Consider the following 22,565-nt stretch of genomic DNA (forward strand, 5'->3'; position numbering starts at 1 on the left):
AACCCAAGCTTCTACAACATATTATAAAAAATAAATTACTCTGAAGATCATTAAACAAAAAATGCCCTGCAAAATGGATGGATTTGATATGGAAAACTGTGCATAGTAAAATGGCTTTGGCCTGTCCCTCCTGAGCTAAGTAACTCACTCCAGAATAGCTGCATGGTGCTTGTTTTCCACATTAGGGCACAGCTGAAAAGCTGCATGCCTGGAACACCCCAAACAAGCCCTTTGCAAACAATCGACAGTGGTTACTGATCCTACAGATAAACGTATCTGAAGCTGGGGTACCTATGCTCCCAACTTGCCTCTCAACATATTATTTACTTCTTCATATAAAACAAGCATGAAATGTAGTCTGGAAATCATGTTTCGACCTCTGTCCTCAGTTGCATCAGTGGAAATCAAAAACTCCACTGATTACAGAAGCATTTGACTTTATTTACACTGCAGTAACTTAAAACATGGCTTCATTTTCTTGTAAAGAATCCCTTGTTGAAGCTACAGCACCAACAATTATGAACACTAACAGCATTGTGTGTGCTGATTTTGGACTCCACATCATACAACTGGATGCCCAACTAACTTTTGCATTTTACTAAGCCTTCACGTGGAGACAAACCTTTCTAGTTCCATTTCTGGCCTTACTACAGTAGTATCAGAACACTGCATTTAAGGTTCCACCATTGCAAGGAGTTTTTGACTCTCTGATACACACCTTACACTTAAGTTTTAAGAGGTCAAGACATTATGTCTACTACTAACAGCTTTTTTACTTCTGTTCTTCACTCTTCCTATTAAGGAAGAAAAGCCCCAAATGAAATGGTCAGCCTAGACTCCTCCTAGCTCAAAAAGCCATGTTCATGGTGTGCAGGTCCCGCTTTGGCATCTCTTATCCTTTCCCATCTCTCTCTTCACAGGACATCTAATAGAAAGTCCTGCTTTTTCATAACCTTCTGTTAGGTCTCAAGTCACTTTCAGCCCCAGTTTCTGTCTTTCCCTATGATGTTCTGCCAGAACATCAGGAAGATGCTAAATAGTACATGTAGTTTCGGGGAAATACCTAATCTGCTATTTTTGCAAGTTCAAATTGCTGTGCCTCCAATAGTAGGAATGGGATAATAAGATATTACTCAGTACTGAAATCCTCTTTTTTCTGGGAAGAATTAGAAAACATATGAACTGTCCTATAATATTCAGTGGTTTGCTGAGCATGACTATGGTCCAGCCACATGCCATAGTGTATATATAGCCTTACAAGTTTTTACATACTGAGGTTTCTGCTTAATTTAAATCTGCTACTGAATTCTAATATCTAGTTCTCTCATTTCCCCATCTCCACAGATCCCCCACTGGCACTCAGTGCCAAAGGCTCAGAAACAACACAAGGGCCCCGGGAGGCCCCAAGCATGTTTGAAACCAACACAGACCCACGTAGCATCACACTGTCTCATGCCTGAACACCCACAAAGAGCTGTGCTTCAGAGAGCAATGCTGTGCCCCAAAGTCACCAACCAGATTCTTTTTGTTCCCAGCAAATTAAAATGCTTGAATTCTTTTCTATTCCATGTTCTCATGACGAAGATGGCATCATGCTCACAAGCTTCTGATGGAATCCTCAAAAGATTTTATTTTTTATATCAACAAATTAAATTTTTTAAGAGAAGCTGAAGGTTCCTGCATCAGGAGTCCCAGAAGTATAGGAAAGAAAATGTCAAGAATTAACAATGCTAGGTATTATACTCCCACATAGGGTTAATTTTGTTTCCAAATAGCATGCAGAAATCTGTCCCACCCATCAGATGAGCTACTATACTTGTATTAGCGTTCTGGCACCTCCTTCTGTACAAACATAGCCCTTTTTCTATAAAGCATGTTATATAAAAGACTTAATCCAGTAAGCACAGAAATAAGGGATTTTTTTTTTCTTCCAGATTTAAACTCATCACTACTTGTATCAGACAGTATCTTCTTCCCTCTAAACACTACATCACACAGCTAGCTGGATGTAAAACATTCAGTAGGTGTCAGAGATCAGGGGAAACCAGGACCAGCTTTCCTCTCTACAGAAACTGCTACGACACAACACTTGACGCAGTGAACCAACGAGCCACGTCAAAATTAGAATGTATTACATCTTTCTTCTTGTTAAGATATGAACTGCACCTCACAACTGCTCTGAGAAAGTAAATGTGGGTTTTGACAAACGCTGTGTCAGTATTTTGTCAGAAACCAAGTGCATTTTGTGTCTACAAATCCATGGATGCATGGTACAGCTACGGTGCTGCACACACAAAGCTAGATCTGCACCTTGCCATGCAGCACATAGGATGGTTTTAATACTCCTAAATATGGCCCAATTAACAGCAGCTTGCATCCATACCCAGTTCCTGGATACATGGCCAGATAAAATCTAGACAAAATGCTAGGCACTCAAAGGAAAACAAAGTACACGGTGTGTATTAATTGCACGGGAGTTAGCACTGCCGTCATGTAATCCTTGCTGAAAACATGATTATTTTTTAAAATTTATTGCGATCTGTTAAAAGTCATGCTGTTTAAACAGCCTTGCACAATTTCCAAACAACTGAATCTGTGAAAAAAAGCCTTATGGCTTTGTGTCAGGTCTTTCCACATTATTATGGTGCAAAGGCTACATAAATTTATCTCCTTCTAATTCTGAATTTTTTAAAATACCAAGACACTGGAGGTTTTTTCCATCTGCAGCTATGATTTCTCCATCTCTCTCACATTTACATGCAAAACCAGAGTTCATGCACAGGAGACACAGATAAAAAAAGAGAAGAATTCAGGACAAGCCTTGAAGACGTTTGATGGCATTTTTGTTCGGTAACAGCCAGGGCAGTACCACACTTGTAACCCCAAACTCCATCCCAGCCTGACTTCAACAAGAAGGGGAAGGAGAGGAGCGGAGCATGGGCATTGCTGTACCACAGTGAGAAAGTGGAGGTGCGTACTACACTACCCAAAATCACCCTGCTGTCCTTCCCAGAGACATGACATTGTTACTACAAACAGCACAGATACACTTGCTCTCTTGGCTGTCACTCTTATCTGCTTTTTACTTCCCTATTTTCCTGCACAGAAACACACTCAAAATTATAAAGTCCTTGCAAAATAAACATTCACTGAAGAGCTACAGAAACGTAAAGTCTTATGTTTTTATGGTAAGAAAAATATTCCTTAACCTTGTTACTGAAATTGATTCGGATTGTTGGGCACAAATGGTTTTTAAAAGTATGATCCACATTTCACCATAAATGCTGCAGTTTTCATCTCATCTCAAGCTCTCCAGCTAAAAATTACTACATTTCTTTCCTACTTGCCTTTATGAAGTGCCATACCACCCTTTTTGACCCCTTCCAGAAAAATTCATAGATGCATGTGTACACTGGGATTTAGAAAATTTGGCGCTGGTCTTTTGGTAGCTGGGAATAACAATCAGCTTAACAGAAACAGCTTTGTAACAGTAAACTTCGTAACAAAAGTACTTCTAGATCAAGAAATAAAAGAAGGTCTCATACAATACCAAACTAATCCTTGCGATAAATTTATTAATTCAACCCTCAAAAGGTCAGTAGAGTATTAATTTGCTCCTTTATGAACAATATACTCACATGAAGTAATGTAACAGGGTTTAATCTAATCCGGTTAAATGACTGTTCAGTAACATTCAAACAGCCTTGGCACCAACACTGACACAGTTCCGTACAGAAATGGTAAATTTACTATAAACCATTTTAATCTCTCAGTGACAGAACAAAATTCTATGGAGAGTAGTTACAAAAGACAAACCTTTAATAATTGCCAGTTTCTACTAAGTTATGCCACAGGGGTAACATGTAATTCTTAAATATGTCGCTTTGTACTGGTAAATACCCAGTCGTTTCCAAAGGAGAACACCTACTGGTTGTGCTTTAGCAGCTGGAAGGGGGATTTGTTCAAGATTCCTCCAGAAGTCCCCACCAGGGAAAGACATCCTTAACTAACTGCAGCTCCACCACATCCCCTCAGGTTACGTGGCAGCAACAGGACCTTTACACTAGGGAAATGCTCATCCCTCCTGGAGTCCACTGCCCTGTATAGCAGCAGTGCTTCCCTATGAGAAACCAGACTCGTAATCCTTTCCCTGCATGCTCTAGTCTAGACTGTGGCATCTCCTACCTGGCTGATAACTACCATTTCGCATACTGGAGGTCATTTTTCTCTGAGATAAAGCAGCTTTTGAAACCAACAGGTCTTTCCTCTGCCAACAAAAGAAAAGTTCCATGTTTGACCCAAGAAGCAGATCCCGCTGCTTCTATGAACACACATAAAACCCATTTCCTTTGGAACAGATTTATCCCATTCTGCAGAGGGTTTTATTTTATGGGTGGGACTGGGTTTTGTTCATTAGGGTTTCTTCGTTTCATGGCAATTAGTTGTAAAACACCTTAAGATGCATTGCTAGAATGACTGCTCGACAGAGAGCACTTTGTATCTTATTGTAAAATATTCAGACATTCAACCCAAACAAATGGTGTCTGTAATAAAAATACTGCCATATATCTTCATTTGTACTAGAACAAATCAGTTTTATTTGTTCATTCTGTGTTTTAGTGTCATAGGTCTCTTAGAAAAGATAATTTATAATTCCTTATGCAATTAGATCGTCTTACTCTGCAGAAGAATTTATAATAAAGAGACCAGGTTCAACCAGTTCCACTGAAAATATTTTGATAGCGTCAAAAAAGACAGCATAAAAATCTTTAGTGTTTTAACAAATTAACACATGCCTTTTGGGTAAAGTACTGTACATGCTGTTAATCTTTTAATTAGGTTCTCAATTTCACATACACATTTATGGTAGGGGGGATTTTTAGTGATCAGAAAATGCAAATGTGTGGCGTTGCTATGCTCTTTTAGCAGAGATATCGGGGGAAAAATGTATGTGTAGCCTTCTATTTAAAGGCTCCAAAATAAAATATTAATAAATCTTTCTGAATATTACCAACAAAATACCATTCTTCATTCCTTTAAGCAAACAAATACAGCTTTCAGATTGAGAAAAAAAAAAAAAAGAGACTTGTTCCCCAGGCCCAAGCCACAGGAAAAGAAACTTTTATGTTCGTAATGCATGTAGTTTTTAGACCCATCATCAACATTTAAAAATATGTAATTGGTGCTATCTATATAAATGCATACATAAATAGTGACGTTTGAAACATTCTACAGCAGCATTTCACAAAATGCCAATTTTCTCATGCTGACTGCCGCACAATTCTGCCTAAACAGCTCCTTCCCAGCTCTTGAAGAGATTTCGTATTATCTATAGCTCATTACTTGATACATTCTTTTCCTCAAGCATTTGGTCCATCCTCAGTTACAACACCTTTTTCCCCCCCCACAATTTCATAGATTCTTTAGCTGGTGCCGGGAAGTAAAAAACCCCTACTCAGAACGGCAGACAAATTGCCATCAGTTAACGATCCCTATGCCGAGGGACATTGTTAGCATGGAGTTGTCACTGTGAAAGTAGGAACTATCTACTAGCTATCCCACATAATGATTTTTGTTAGAAAAAGGAAAAAGGCCAAAATGTGGCTAAGCAGCAAATATATTATAAAAACAAAGTATGAAAGCAATTTAGCGCAGAATCCTGACTGGCACACGCATCCTCCTCCTAGCCTGCGTTTTGAATTTAACTCTTTATTGGCAGCTGTGGAAACAGCCAGGTGAAGTCAAAGATGCTGCACACAAAAAACTGGGGAGTCAAAACAGAATGAAATACAGGCCCCAGATCCCAGGATTACTATAGCTTTATTGTTTAATTGACAGCTGCTTCATCCCAGAAGAATTATTTTTCTATTAGAATGAAGTTAAAAGTAAAATTGCCCATAAATACACAGTAAAAAACACTCCAACCTCATTTCATTCAACTTGATGCAATACCTTTTTTTTTTCTTTCAATCAAAGCTGTATAAACATACTTTTTTTTAAGTTGTCTGGATAAATCAACAGTATTCCCTGGCTGAAAGGAAGTGAGAGTATGAGCAATTCTCCATAAACCCTGTACCAGTACAAAGAGGTAGAGACACCCACCCTCAATAAACCAAGTAGCTCCACGGACCAGAGGAGGACATACACACCCGCTTCTCTCAGCCACACCTTGAATCTGAACCTTGATCAGTACTCTCCAAGTGCTTTTCCAATGAGCAGGATAGTAGGCAAAAGGAGGTCACTAATAGCACTGCCTTTTGCTCATCCTTTTCCATTCTGCAAATGTTGCCGTTTCATCTTCTGCAGACCCCAACAACAAACAATGCAGGAGGGCAGATCGCCCTTGTAAAACTCAACCAGTATGAAAAGATGCAAACATCAAATACAGTCGCTGATTGACAGGTTAATTTATATTCCAGCAAGGGCCAGGACAGATTAAAGCCAAGTCCCTTCTACAATGCTCACACACAGTGGTGAGAAACCCTCCAAACTGACCCTTTGCTGTCAATGCCAGAGGGATCTTTCCTAAAGAGATGATCAGACACAGAACAGGGGTCGGTGTGTTTGCCCTCTCTCTTTTCTTTTTTAAGCCAGGAAACACTTTCTGTTTATGCCCTTTATGTTTTCTTCCCTTACTTTGTTAGGTTTTAAGTTTCAAAACAAACTGGTTTGCATGCTTAGCTTGTCTGGGTGGTTAAAGGGGACTGAGAAATACTGCCTTACTCCATGAGCTTGCAAGAGACCCTGCAGCCAGCACCACAGCTCTCCACATGCTCAAATCAATTCCCCTTCACACCTGCAGCAAGACCCAGACCAGAGCACTGATGATAAATGGACTTTGGACAGACCGGGCAGCAGCAAAGAGCTCTGCTTTCTCCCCAGCAGCATATCCATTAGAAATGCTGTGCAGGGGAACGTACCTCCGAGGTAAACCAAAGGTCCTGAAGTTGGGATGTGATTCCCAATGAGCAGAAGCCAATCTGGGGGATGAGCCTGTCTCTGCTGGGTTAAAGAAAGAAGCGGCTGGAGGTGGGCTTAGCGCTGTGCCCTTGCAGGAAAGGCAGATAGGGTAAGGCAATCTGCAACTGGAGCAAAACCCTCGCCCCACGGGGTTAAAATGCTGCTTCTATCTAGAGCAGGGAATGGGGAAAAAATCTCAGCAGACAAGAATGTCTAAAAAAGAAAAGGGAGGGAAAAAAAAGCTACCCTAGCATGAACCACCCCCAGGCTTTGCTCTCCTCGTACTATTGAATGTTTCAATATTTAGCTTGTTAGCTACCAGGCTGCTAACTGCACCTTCCTTTGCTGGGCAGTGGAAGACCTAGTCAAATCTACTTTACTCCCATTGTTACATACAGCACTGTTTCATCATCAGTTTCATGCAAGACAACAAAATTTTATTTAAAATGAAAATTTAAAGATCATTTCTCAGTTTTCCTCAAAAAACCCTGTGGTTCATGGGCTGGTGGGCTTAGCTGAGAGGTCAGGAAGGGGGCCAAGAAAAATCAGAATGTATTGTATGCTGGTCTAAGCTTTTAATTGAGAGCACACGGGCCTTTCGGAGTGAATTTGATTTTCATTTTACCCAAACTACTGTAAAGGTTGCTGTGACACAAAAAAAGTGTGTGGTTCAGCATCCCCAGCATTCATTCATTGGTTATAAAACAGAATATAGTGAAAAGCCTGAAGAAACTTCTGTCCTTCAGCAGTATCTGTCTGCACACAGCCTGCAGTGTAAAGCGATGGAAAGCACTAACGCCTTCATCAACCAGAAGCGCCGATTTGTTGTTACGCCCCTGGCAATATTTCTCAGAAGCAAAGGAAGGGAAGAGAGGAACAAAAGGTTTAAAGGTTTAATGATTTCTACCCACAGCACAGTCCGAGTTTGATCCATTATGCCCGTGAAGCAAACAAAGGATGCCACTGCAACAAGTCCACTAAGAACCTCCGGAGCCATCACCAAAGCGCTTGGCCTCAAACTCCCACAGCCGCACCCTCCTGGGGAAGGGAAGGGAAGGGAAGGGAAGGGAAGGGAAGGGAAGGGAAGGGAAGGGAAGGGAAGGGAAGGGAAGGGAAGGGAAGGGAAGGGAAGGGAAGGGAAGGGAAGGGAAGGGAAGGGAAGGGAAGGGAAGGGAAGGGAAGGGAAGGGAAGGGAAGGGAAGGGAAGGGAAGGGAAGGGAAGGGAAGGGAAGGGAAGGGAAGGGAAGGGAAGGGAAGGGAAGGGAAGGGAAGGGAAGGGAAGGGAAGGGAAGGGAAGGGAAGGGAAGGGAAGGGAAGGGAAGGGAAGGGAAGGGAAGGGAAGGGAAGGGAAGGGAAGGGAAGGGAAGGGAAGGGAAGGGAAGGGAAGGGAAGGGAAGGGAAGGGAAGGGAAGGGAAGGGAAGGGAAGGGAAGGGAAGGGAAGGGAAGGGAAGGGAAGGGAAGGGAAGGGAAGGGAAGGGAAGGGAAGGGAAGGGAAGGGAAGGGAAGGGAAGGGAAGGGAAGGGAAGGGAAGGGAAGGGAAGGGAAGGGAAGGGAAGGGAAGGGAAGGGAAGGGAAGGGAAGGGCATTTCACCGGGACTTCTGAAACCTGCTCTGCCCGCTGCACTCCCCCCGTGTGCCCTGCCTGCTCTCCTGCTTCCGAGCTGTGCTGGGCTCAGGCAGAAACCCCAACTGAGAGAGGAAGTGGCTGTCAAGCACTGAGCTGTTTAGGGCTACCTCTGGTTACACTCCTTTAAGCTGTTCAAACACTAATAAATTACCCATTTACTTACACTACCCAGATGTTAGCATCTAGAAAAACAGATTATTATTTGCAGAAGGTTTTGTTCCATCACAAGAATCCTGTAAATAATATATTGGGATCAGAAAACCAGTACCACGTGGCAGCTTTTACACACACCAGCACAGGGGGAAGAAAAGGGAAAGGAGATTCCTCCTGACCACTGGTTAGAAGTTAAGAACTTGCACAGTGAGCTTATAGAAGAAGCAATTATTCACTAGCAGTCACGCTGCTGGGATAAGGAGGTTACTTAACACAACACTACAGATGGAGAATGAGGGTGACAAGTAACCTCAAAGGTTGGTTTATTATTTTGATCTTGTTTCCATATATACATTATACTTCTATGCATATATTTGTATGTGTGGATACGTATAAAAGGTGTGTTTATATTCTAGAATAAACTATAATCTATTTTATATATTTATATATAAAAAACACCAAAATAAAATATATTCAATTTTTATATATATAAACATGACATCCTAATATTTCTTTACTATTTTCCACAAAAATCCAAACAGACTAATTTTAGTAAACCCTAAAAACATAATCAGCCTCAATCCCTACCTCTTGTTTTATTTTTTACATAAGATTTCTAAGAGTTCCAAGCAGTGTTTAAAGAGAACTCTGGGACTTTAATTGAAATGGCATGAGGTGCTGAACCTCTAACAACAGTGTCTTTGAAACCCTGTGTCCATTATGCACTGAAATGCCTATCAAAAAAAAAACAAAGAAGGAAGAGGTTTTCAGAGTTCTCATTAAATTCTGACTTTCTCTCATGGTTCCTGTAATTGAGTTTCACTTACAGTTGTCATGAAGTTTTGTAGGGTAGACAAAACAGTGATTTGCTGGTAAATGTCAGTATATAGGGAGGGAAATAAATATTTGAGAAGTGCTCAGCCCACTTTCTTCAAACATCAGGGAGAAAGACAAAGAATGCAACTCAAGCACTGTACAATTCAAGAAGGAGCAGTTTTTTTACAAGGAAAACTTTGATCTGGATGGCTGAGTATCGCTGCAAGAAATCCAGTCTGCCTAGCAATGCCAGACAAGTTGTCATGAAATTACATGTCAGAGTTCACTACAAGATGTCCGTTTGAATCACAGCACTGTTAAAATATTTGATTTGGGCTTTTTACAACTTCACCTTCAAATCTGGAGAGAAGAAAGATCTTCTCCATTAAAAGGTACCCAGTAGAAGCAAGGGGGGCAAAACGGCATTACTAAAAGCAAGGAGGTGTTGATTTCAGGTGGAGTAAAAGCAAACTGCTGAAAAGAGCTCGGAACGGGGCTGGGCTGTGTGTTTCTTTCAGGGTTGGGGTTTTTTGTCTTGGTTTGTTTTAAGACACCTTGGTTTAGCAAGAGAGTTTGAGCGGACAGAAATAGTCCAAGTACTTGAACTGACAACTCTCTGGGGTGGACCTTTATGCTACCTCTGCACAGACAAAACAGAAAAAAGTAGCAGCAAACAGTGACAGTGCCGGAGAATGCCTGATATTTAGTTTGTTGATCTCTGCATTGTCTTGTTACATCGGTTACATCACCAGTGACTCTCCTATTCATTAAAGCCATTATCATACTGACTGGAAGGTCTTTGATCAGAGGAGCAGGGCCCCATGCTCAGACACACAAAGGGCACCGGGCACTTGGCTGAGGAGTCAGGTGATAGCACCCCTGTAATTCACTGCACATTATTCACAGGAGAAACCTGAACCCACATTTCCTCTCATTTTTCCCACACTGCTATCTTGCACTTGTGTTAAACATAACCTCTCTGGTGTTCCCAGGTGCAGCAAGCCTAGCTGTGTACGGCAAGCCTAGCTGTGTACAGCAAGCACAGCTTTGCAGGGTTTCACTACATTTTACTGTACCTTTCCTGATACAGAAATATAAACCCAGATTGTGCACGTTCAGTACAGCCCCCAGCTGGTATATTCTGCCTTCACCTGACATACAGCTGGAAGCTACTCTGGCCCTGGAGGTGGGAGTATTTCACAGGGTCTTTCCCTACTAATCACTGGCTCAGGTCCTTCCAATTGCCCCACAGCCCTGTGCTCTGGGACCAGTTTAGGCAAACCCATTCCCTCATAGGTACTTGCACCCTTCAAATATCTGAATAACCAGTTGTAATCCCAAAAGCGGGAAGATGGTCATACCGGTCTCAGGCAGGTCAGCCAGAGTGGGGGAGCCCAGCAGTCAGGCTGCCATGTTCTCACACACAGAGGCCTGGAGTTTGGACTGATGCACTACATGTCACCATATCAAACAGATCTGGTCTTTGCTTTGAAAGCTACTTAAACGCGGAGCTTAAGTGCAAGAGGCCTCCAGTCAACAGCAGAGAGCAGGGGTGAGCTCACATATGTAGACCCTTGAGGTAAATGAGCATAGTTGCAGTCTGGGTTCCTTCCTGCCCGAGCCACATGCACTACGGATGGAGAGGAGAGCCCTCACATGCCTGTGCCTCGGTTTCCTTGCTGTCCTGTCAGGAAAGCCGCTTTTGTCTCTTGCTGCAGCTCACTGCAAGGACAGCTCCACTACTGCTGCAGCATGCAGAGTGCTGCCAAAGCACCAAAGCCAAGCCAAGCCTGTCTTACAAGCAACATCAGAGCCCCACAGGTGAGGCAGCTGCAGAAGGACAGTTAGTCCTGATACACAGCTCTCAGTGTCATGACATTAGGGCAGAGGTACTCCATCAGCTGCTCTGGTCAGGCACAGACTGGCAGCAACAACATTCTCCTCTTCCCCACTCCAGTTGTGCAAGGCCGACAGCACCAATGTTGCCTGATCTCGGCTTGCCAAGTCAGGATCCTCACAGCGCGTCACTGTCCTACTGCAATTCCACATGGCACAGCAAGATACTTAAATGCTGTTTCTCACGCTGTCTTACACCTTCCCCACTGACCACTGTCAGCCTCTCTTTCCAGCCAGCCCCAGCTCTCTGCATACATAAGGCTTCCCCCTACTCAGTCAGAACTCAGCACCAGAAGAAACCAGGCAGCAAGAAGAGAGGCCTCCAAGGTGTTAGTGCAAGGCACTGCCTCTTGTAACAGCTCTGCTCGTGGTAATACACTGCTTAGGAATGGGGGCTTGGCCATCTCTACAGTGATAGGGACAGGAAAGATCTAGTATTTCTCTCACTCCGTGCTAACTTCCCTCTGCTGTTTCCTTACCCCTCCTTCTGCTCCACTCGGCATCACAGCACCATTTCACTCTTCTGTACCCCCCACTCCCTGTGGCAGCCACACACAGCCCTGCCAACACACCCAGCAGAAGCACCTGAGAAGAGAAGGCAACCTCCATTTTGATGGCCCGTTCAGCTTAGGAAGCTTTTGCAGACAATGTGCTCCAGTTCTGTTTATATACTCATGACACCTAACAAAGGAACTGTTAAAAAAAAACCCCAACATACATACACTACACTTGTCCACAAGAAAACACTCTATCTTTCTTTCTCATATGGAGAACTTGCTATAAGTGTCAAACTAGCATCGCTCTTCCTCCACCCCATGCAGGGCAGGTCGCAAATCTGCAGGACTGCACATGGCATATTGCAGGTTGCAGCTACTTTCATACTGCTTTGGTCCCAGCACTCAGCACTATATACTGTATGGATTCCCTCCTAGTCCCCTTCTCTTGCACAGCCCAGTTAGAATACCCCACACCCACCAAAAAAAAAAAAGATAATTTTCTTAAACTACAGATAGAAGAGGCACCCCTTTAAAGCGTGACTCTTCTTTCCGAAGGAAAGGCACATGTAGCAGGTTCCCTGGTGTCAGGTGTAGACTCAAGTGATGAGAGAAAAATACATAAATGTTTATTAAACCTTTGTTGCCATTCACACCACCAACTTTCACACCCCAGTGCCAAGCTGTTAACGAATTCCCATGCTGTTCCAGAAGACTTTTCACAGCTCCTGTCAGAAAAGGGAAGTTTCACGAGGGCAGCGCTCACTGGAAAAGTCTCTGCTTTCACCACCATCAACAAAAAATGTTCACAACCAGCTGTTTGTGGAATAAACGTGTCCTGCCCAAACTATGTGGGAGCGAAGAGCTTCTTCCAGTGAGGCAAAGGGACCCTTCGTGTGTACCTCCTGATCCGTATTTGTGTCAAGATTGACTAAGACTACTCAATTTACCTAATGACCAGGTCTGAAAATTAGCCATGATAAGCTAAGAGACCATGAGCCGGTATGTGAAGGCTCCAGGCCAGGTGAGCATGCAGGCTACGGCTCATATGCTCAGATATGGGGTCAGCTTGTCGGGGAGCTCCAGAGCTCCAGGCTGCTGCCCAGGCCGGACCCCAGCAGCAAGGCCCCATTGGGCACACAGGCCCTTTGGGAAGGCAGAGCACCACCTACCCCTCCGTGCCACATTTCTTCTCTGGCACCCAGACTCCGACGTGCTGCCGTGCAGCTGGCAAGTGTGAGGCAGGGCCCTGCACGCAAGTCGCACACCGCCTGCTCGAGCCTTCGCGGGTGTGTGGAAGTGCCATGGTGAACCGCAGCGAAGGCGGTGTGAAATCGCACAGCAATTCTCTCTGGTGCTGCAACTCCTCTTTTCCCCCACAACTAGCTCTTTTATCTGCCACTGGAGACCCGGTTCTAAAAGGAGCAGGCAAAGGCGAGTTGTTTCCCACAAGATGAAGCGAACATTGCTACTCCTCTCAGAGTCATCCAACACAAGGGGATGGGGGAAACGAAACACTTCCCAAATGCAAAACGTGATGACTATTACATGCTACATTACAGTTTAGGCAGTCTTTACAATACTAAAGCTTTGACAAGCTCACATTTACTTTGTCCCTGGAGGACATGGGGACACCTACTCATGTCAGTGTTTTGCACAGCACACTGCTCAAAGCTTTACCATCTTGAAAAATGCACCTGAGGATCTTCAACTTCTCATGCAGATCCTGTAATTCAGCTGCTCATAAAGCATAAAGAAGAACTAAGTGACTGTTTATCAGTGTATATTGCTAAATGAAATCAATCCCAAGCACTAGAACAGAAGCAGACTTTTTCTACCACCACAATAAATAAAGCAAAAAGCTTTTTTTCCTCCCTCTTCTTAAAATCAGAAAATTGCGTTCCCAAATAAATCCTCATATCAACAATTTAGCAGTATGCTTCTGTCAGCCCTAGTTGACAGATTACAGCCCAATATTCTATAAATTTTCTCATTAGACTGAGCAATCTCAGAGCTCTATTAGCACTTTCCCTGCCTGTACCTCATCTCTCAGCTTGCAGATGGCTAGCACAGAAGCATACTACAGAACATGCTGCGTACTTCAGACATATCTTAAAATAAGCGTGACCTGCAGCATTTGCCCAGGATGCATAAAAGAGAATTGGTCCTTCAGTATGAAGGTAAATAAACTGACCAAGTAGGAGATTTGTTAGCTGACAGACCTTTAAGGTTTCTTCTGTCATTGCTAAATATTGTACCATCTGATGTTTTCTAATAGGTAACTGCTGCCTATCAAAAACGCTGAAGTATTTCCTTTTAGGCTAATTACAATAATTGCAGATTGAACTTTTATTTTCTACACAAATTATCTTAGCAACACATCAAGTGAGAGATTAGTACCTGAAGCCGCTCATTGTCAAAGCCTGTAGTTCAAAAACACCGTGGCCGTTCCTCCCGGCACAGTGACTAATTTCCTTCGTGAGTCAATCTGTCTCTCCTCCTTGCTATTCTCACAACAGAGAGATGCTGCAAAAGCAAGGTTCCCCCAAGTGAGATGCTCAGCCAGTGTGGATCACTGCACTGAATGGCATGCCTCCTTGGAGCAGGTTTCTTGCAGAGCCCATTCCCCTTCGTAAGTGCCAAGAATCAAATCTTGGCCACCTAATGCAGCGTGTTCCACATGTTAGTTCGCAACACGTTGAGCAACTGTGTTAACTGAGATGGATAGTGCTGTCAAACAGGAAGCTGGCTCACCAGCATGGAAACAGTAGGATATGCTGACCTTTTGCATTCAGGAAAAAAAGCGTCCCTAAAATGACACGAAATGTTTCATATTATAAAACAAAATAACTACCTTCTCGAAGAGCTTTTATTACTGAACTGTCTAAACAAACACATGTGCCTGAGTTCTGCCTGCATGCAGAACCTGAGCCTCCCTCACAGAGCAGAGGCTGACAGAGGAAATGAATCATTATCACCTTGCCTGGAAAGAAGTTTGTGCAAGGAAGGCTGCACTATTAACTGCTGCCCAAACTCTGGGATTCAACACCACTGCTGCTCCCTCTGTTCGCACGCTCCAATACCCAGCTCCACAAAATAACAAAACCCAACTGATAAAATCCAAATCCCCAGGCAAAACTTCTATTAAACTACTCTAGATGTGCACAGGTTTTATTGATGACGTGGACATGAAGCTGCAACTTCACAGGTTTCTCATCCAAAAGAATAAGCATTGAAATAACTTGTTCAGTAGGGAAAAGCCCCTTGAAAAGCAAAGTTCATTCTGGAATGATTTTTCCCAACCCACCACCACCTGTCTATCTCCCTCAATATTAGGATTTTAAATTTGGGTTTTTTCAAGCTGATATTTTAGGTAAAGAAAGGGAAGATTTGTTTATTTAAAGATTTCACTGCTCCTGAAGAATCATCTCTAAGTGGAAGGGGCTGTAGAGCTTTACAAAGGGCTCTGCAGCAATGTAGTAGGTAAATGGAAACAGAGAAATCACCCTGAGTGTTTAGCACTACAACTACCAGCCATAAAGACAGCATGTGTGTGTGTGTTTAGCCATTATACACAATGTATAATTTTGAAAATGAAAGGCTATAACCTGCTGTTCAAAACAGCCCCCATACAAGGAGGAATACCATCTAGCTGTAGACCTACAGGTTCTGTCCAGCTCTTCTGTGCTGACTTCCTTGAGGCAGGGACCTGCCTAGTGATACAGAACAAATGTGCCATGGATGTGCTGGCTGATGATTATCACCGTATTTCACACTTCAGCAAGATCCAGCTAATGCCTTCTAGGCAGGCTAACAAGGTAGGGCTTGTTGTAAACCTAGTTTAAGATTAAGCAATCAACTCAACTGATATAACCATATCCAAGGTCTGCCACCAACTTTCTGGCTTTCTCCTTACATTGAACAACCTCAGGTGCTGTCTTCTGTCAGTGCAGAGAAGAGGGAAAAGAACTTTATTGAATACCTTGTGCCTGAGCTGCAGAACTGTGGGAATACCCCAGAGCCAGGAGCGCTGTCTCCACCAGCTGGCTAAAGAGCACATCTTTGCGAACCAGAACGAACTCAGCATGCTCTTCTCGATTATCGTATTCAAGAGAGGCATCCGACTGCTCCACCACACAAAAGACTGGAATCATCAAACCTATTTGAAAAAACAAAACAACAACAAAACCAACAAAACATCAATAAGAGAGGGACAAGAAGGGTGTCATACATCTCTGATTAAAGCTGTAAATTAAAACACCTCCTAGAAGGCTCATCTTAAGTGGAAATCTGCTTTTCTTCCCTGTGGGATAGCTTTTGTTTTCTTTCCAAGGGAAATACTGAAGTCTCATCACTTGACTCATTTAAAAACCACACTAAAAGCTCCAGAGAATACAATTCAGGATCGGAATCACAGTCAGCATGAGGACAAGCAAAATTTCCTAATAAGACCTTTTCAACATTGCAGTTTTCTACAGTTCAAGGAATATCCCTATTCTTTCAGGTCAGAACTCCACCTTCAGCCATACAAAAACCTGACACAAACACAGCTTCTGCTTCTCTCCATTGAGTGAACTGATGGAGGTATCAGCAGAGACTAGTCCCAACCACGCTTTTTGGCTGGGGTAGGTTTACTTGCACATTTTCAGAGCATGGCCAGTCTTCTCACTGTGCAAGGAAAATATCCTTGCATTGATTTTGCTGGAAATTATAATCTCATGTTGGAAGCTGATGGTCGCACAGACTCAGAGAGGCCAGTGGCTGTTCTCCCAATACATGTATGAGGAGAGTGAGAACAGCTCCCTTCGACAGAGGATCAAGGATGAGGAGGAACCACAGAAGTGGGAAACTCAGAGGGTGGTCTGGATTCAATTTCGTTCTGTTTCATTGTAAATTTACTTTTGTGGTTATAGGATCAAGTCATCTATGGCAATAAATTGTGGGGCATGAACTTCAAGGGATTCAATGCTACAGACGGTAGAGAAAGCAGCCAATTTGCAGGAGACGGCCCTACAGCACTCGAAGAACACGCATGGAGGGAAGAAGGAACAGACAGAAAACCTACAGAACTGCACAGCTATTTCCATTGCCTGCCACAGCCCAGGCTGTAGTCAGGGGCAAAGGAAGAACCATTACCTCCAGTCACAGAAATTTATTACTGGTTATGTGCACTTTGTTAGCCCCTGAACTAGAAAATACCAGGGCAGAGGCAAATCTCAGCGTAAAGCAGTTCTCCAAATGTGCTGTCTAATGATCATAATACTGCCAGAAAGCTCACTTCTTACTCCTGCTCTTCAGAACGAAATATAACCATTCCCTGTAGATAACAACTATGGAATATAACTATTTGTGAAATCCTGGGCACAACCCACTCTATTCCTTCTTTAAGGAAAAAGAGGAGAAAGACACATTTCAGTTCTCCTTCCATACAAAGTCAGTTAGATGTCCTCAAGATCTACTACCAGTACCTTCAGTATCTACAAACCAAGAGTTATATATCCTTTCAGAGTCGTCACCCTGCCCTGAAATAGACAGTCACACCAGTAACAACTAAGTGACTTAAATCCTCCTTGTCTTGAATTTGCAGAGACTAGATACACTTTAAAATATATTTTAGATACACAGTTCTCAATGACCTCTCTGGCATGGAGGGGGTCCCAGTTTGACATTCTATGTGCAGGCTAGCAGCAGCAACTACAATTGATGGTTTTTAATTTGTTGTTTTAAAACACACCTTGATGTAATGTGTAAGTAGGTTATAGCATCACATTGATGCTGCTTCCTCTTCACTACTTGATTCTGGGTTAAATCAATGCATTTTGCAAGCTTAAGCAGCCAAATTCTAACATGGTGTTAAAAAAAAAACACTCAGTGGAAAAAAGTCTCTAGGTGCTTTCCTGAAAAGACAGTGCCAGGCTGATCCTGTAAAGGCTACAACTTCCTATCCAAGGCAAAAAAATGGATCCTATTTGTCCGTAAATGATTTAACTAGTTAAAACTAAATTTTATCTTCTTAAGCAACAAAGTTCCCCTCCTGTCAAACACACAGCTCATCGTGGCACTTTTGATGGGGGCATTTGTGTCTTAACAAAGGATTCAGACACTTGGCCAAATGCTGAGGCTCTAACATCGGTTGTGGCATTATGTGTTGGCAAGGCAGCAAATGTAGGTGAATGCAAACTGATGAGAGGGATGCCACGGCATCTCTTATCCTCCATCTGGTGCTTTCCTTGTCACACAATGGTTCTTCCACCTTTTCAGCACAGAACTTGCACCTATTCTCCACACTCTTTACTGTCTCAGTACAAACAGGGTTTCAAATGCTAGGACTGATGCTGTAGATGACATCGCTTTATGGGTAGCACGAAGGACACACGAGACTCTTGCCCATGATGACTTTATCACCCCTCCCTGCTGCCCATGCTTGCAGGGACCCTGCTACAGAAACAGCTTCTGCAAAAACATCTCTGAACTCAGTGACCAAGCGTAACTAACGATAAAATGCTATTAGTACCTTCAAAAGTGTGATCAAAGGGCAAGTTATCACATCTGTCATGGCTAACCCATTCTTATGCCTCTCACTAGAGCATCTGGAATCTTAATACCAATCCTATTTTACTAAAATACAACAGTAATCTAACTTATTCCCAAGCAAATCCCACTCCAAGGAAGTTCCATCTGCTTTGCCCTCTATTTTGCAATGCAGAGTTAAGCTATGATGCCTCCAATGGATTTATTGCCTCAAACCTCTCTCTTTCCTGGTGTTATCTGAAAATAAATTAACATACTTTCAGCATGTTGGGATCGGAAGAAAAAAAAATCTGCAGCCAAAAGTCAACATGCTCTTTACACTGATCTGCACCATGTCTTGCTCTTAGATGGATACCTTACACCTCCAGCTCATTACAGGGTCCTTACAGAAAAGCAAGGTAAGATCGTCACTGCTCATTGTCATTCCAGTTGAAGAACTTAGAGCAATACTCAGAGCAGGAGACCAAGCATCCCTAATGAAGCTTCGCACTGCAGTGCTACAGCAGTGCAAACCAGCCTCACTCATAAATCCTGAAACTCCTCAGCTCCTTCCCTAATGCCCTATCATGCACAGCTAATGTCATCCTCCTCCTCCAGTATCCATGCACAAAACAAGGCTTCTGAACTTCTGTGCATTCCTCTCCCAGCTTTAGACAGATGCCGCAGTGAGTGATGCTATACAGCTCATGGTAGGTGACATACAACACTGATTTTCACACACACAAAAAACAAGGGGCAACCAGAGGGCTAAAAAGGAAACTGTTTGTTTCCTGAAAGGATGAACACAATGCTGGTATGCACACGAAATGTTAATAGCAATCACAGTTCATAAAAAAGACTTTTCCTCCTTGATGTTAAAGATCTGCATGAAACGTTAGAGGAGCATAAAACGAGATCTACATAAAGGCTTTTATAAGGACATCAACGCACAGCAAGAATTCCTTCTAATCCATGGAAGAGAAGAGGGGGAAACTGTTCCCACTATTAGCCAGAAGCACAGAACGGTCAGCAGTGCCCGGTACCTCTGTATAACATGTATTATTAAAACAAATCAGAAATGGGATTTCAGGTCCGCTGTTGCTTTCACAGAGAAGCTGCAGTGTACAGAGGAGATCTCATAAACAGAAGTGTCTCAGTAGAAAATGAGCTAAGGAGCAGAGAAATTAAGAAGAAATTAAATCTGTATCAAAGACCTGTGTTCAAACGCAGATTTTCCTTATCCTTGCCCATTTGAATCTGTAGTTTTATTTCACCAAGGAGCAATCCATTCTTAAAAAATGAAGGGAAGAGAAACGGGTATTTCATTCAAGAAATGAAAACGCTGGATACTCTGCTGCATAAAGTATTTGATTTTTCTCAGAGAACTTGAAGCCATGCAGAAGCATTATCAAACCACAGCTATGCAGCTCCCTGCAAAGCATTTTCAGTCGTAAGATCTGCAGGCAAAAGCTGTACATTTCTAAAGACCTGCTACAAGGACAAGACAGAGCAGGTATTAAGAAATCCTGCAGCGTTTCTTTCACTCACTCCTCACAAATGCTACTTTGCCCAAGCTGCATGCTTAGAGCAAGTAACAAACGTGACTCTACCAGCACTGCATTTCTGTGCACCAGCCGCTTCCACCTTACCACCCTGGGCTCGGCACCGAAAGCACAAAAAAAGGAAAGGATGCAGAGAGCTGGGGAGGAGGCTAAACTATTTCAGCCACCCACCTCTCAGCCATTAAACAAGGAGCAGGGCTTGTTTGTCCTAATAAGTATGATATGAAAATCAACCAATAAAAAGAGGCACCAATAAAATTCATGTCTTTTTAGATTAAAATCTGTTTCCACCAGTTCAAGTTTTGAGCCCCACCTAGGTGTTATTTAATTTTATCTAATTTGAACAATTTCCAAACATCAGCTTGATTAATTTCAACAGCATGGTGTTACGGAAAGATTTACTGTACAGGGGTTGTCTAGCAGGGAATTAATAAAGAAGCCAGTTCTTTGCCCTCAGTAACATGAGGTTTTAAGACTTCCCAGATTTCTAGTGGGAATACTTCACAGCACAAGCATGTTTTCTTCTGGGAGTGAAACCCACCAAAATTATTAAAAACTGAGATCAAATGGTGGTGTCAAACCCAAAGGAAATCATTCTACAGTGAAGAGATTTTTATCAAATGAAGAAAGTGGAAAATAAAGTTTTAGTTGTTGCTGTTGTGCTTTGGGTTTTTAAGTTTTGTTGGTCGGTTGGTTGGTATTTTTTAAACAGAACACAGACACACACACAATAATCTCTCTCAAAGACAAAGCAAATTTCTATGGTTAGGAGTTCAGAAACCAGGATATTTATTTGAAAATTCATAAACTACTGAAAACTCTTCATTACTGTATGCAGAAAGCATTTCTCCTAGCAGAGACTGTAACGTGGGTCAGTCTCTTAAGCGTGTCTTTCCGATACAGAAGGGAAGGGGGGGAAAAAATAAGGAAAAATCTAGACAGCAGCAGCAGAATCCTCAAACGCTCATCCCCATGCACACCTCCAAACACTGAATTAAAAGCCACCAGTTGGACTTCTGAGACTCTTACCCTGCGACAGAGACTAGGAAGTTCAATTAGCAAAGCATTGGTCGCCTTGAGGAAATTATCTGGGTAAATAATCCATATATTTAACAATAAAGCATGCTTTCACAACTGGCAATAACCACAGGAAGCAATCAAACTACAAACATTTCCTAAACCTAATCTGCTTCTTGTTTTTCTTTAGGCAAGAGCCCTGGATCTAGCAAAGGCAGCGAGAGGAAAGTAGTCCATTTGTTTCTCTCTCTTTGTGCTGTAACAGACCTGACCTTACCCACACTAACGTGGTATTTTACTCTCCTTCCCTTTCTTTTAAATAAATTTGGAAAATGAACCCTCCTTGAGAAAACTGGTTTAGAAGAGAGAAATCAGCATCCATGCGGCACGGAGAGGTTTGCCAGTTCTCCTCCTCACATCCTGCAGCTCTAATTGAAAAGGCAGAAACCAATTAAGTCTGACAGCTTTCGGTTACTCAGAAATACCTGCGTTTCTGGCCATCCTGCATCCTAGTGCAACATAAATCCAGAATTTCTATTCTGAAGAACACTACCATCACCACCAAAAAAAAAAAAGAAGAAAAAAAAAAGAAGTAGTAGTGAAGCTTCAAAGCTTCAGTGTGCCACTTCTTCAAATCGGGGTAAACTGCAAATCCTGACGGGATCGGAAATGAAAACCTAGCGAGTACGCTAAGAATCAAGAGGGGTTTATTCCAGACTCAACTAGCTGAATCGCAGTCATTCAGATTGTGAAAGACCTTTAAGATCACATACAAGGAGAGAAGACAAATTTATCATAAGAAAAGATCAACTGCATTCCAAAACCAGGGTTTTTTTGTTGTTTTGTTGTTTTTTTGTGGGGTTTTTTTTCCTAGGAGGAAGGATGCCAAATAGTATTTGAAAAAAGCAGGTTTTGATTCTGATCTCAGCACCCCTTTTATTGAAATGACAGCATAGCTGTAGCTGGTGGCGGCGTGAGGTCCTCCCCAGAAAATTTTGGGGAGTCCAGCTGAGGGCTGGAGATCCAGGATATGCAACGACAGGCTGAAGAGGCAGAGTCGTACCCTTCCCACAGCGCCACGCAGACAGGGCTAGGCACATGCAAGAAGAATCAGGAGATGCCAGGCTCAGCCCATGCCCGTGCAATTCAGTGATGAGGTGGAAGAGACAGAGCAAGGGTTAGTCATGTCCATTAAGGCTCAGTTTCAAGCTATCCCATAAATTATAAATATAATTAAATCGGACAGAATATAGGCTGTTGGCACTTAACTTACTCACAATAAATGCTCGGTTTGGGTAAATGGACTGTGTTTCAGCCTTTTACATATCACGCACCAGCTTACAACGGTCTCATTATGAGGCTGAGAATTCTTCCACCGTAAATCTTTTTTTACTGGGGACTAGAGGAATGACTTTGCAGTTGTTTGTCACCAACCACTCGGAACCACGCGAAGAAAGCTGTGTGTGCACCCTGACAGGAGGCCAGCGGGAAATCTCTCTCTCAAATACAGGAGACCGTATCAGGATCTT

General features: G+C 42.8%; 1 protein-coding gene across 1 annotated transcript in view; it reads right to left on the minus strand.

Moving 5' to 3' along the window:
• SATB2 (SATB homeobox 2) overlaps window positions 1–22,565 on the minus strand; it is a gene marked incomplete at its 3' end in the record, with an annotated part of 126,641 nt that overhangs the window by 90,688 nt on the left and 13,388 nt on the right. The window contains exon 3 of the mRNA XM_084264786.1: window positions 15,930–16,106. Coding sequence (XP_084120912.1) covers window positions 15,930–16,106 — 177 coding nt within the window. The remainder of the gene's footprint in view (window positions 1–15,929; window positions 16,107–22,565) is intronic.

This window comes from Gallinula chloropus, assembly GCF_964237585.1.
Source record: "Gallinula chloropus genome assembly, chromosome: 5".
Lineage (NCBI taxonomy): Eukaryota > Metazoa > Chordata > Aves > Gruiformes > Rallidae > Gallinula > Gallinula chloropus.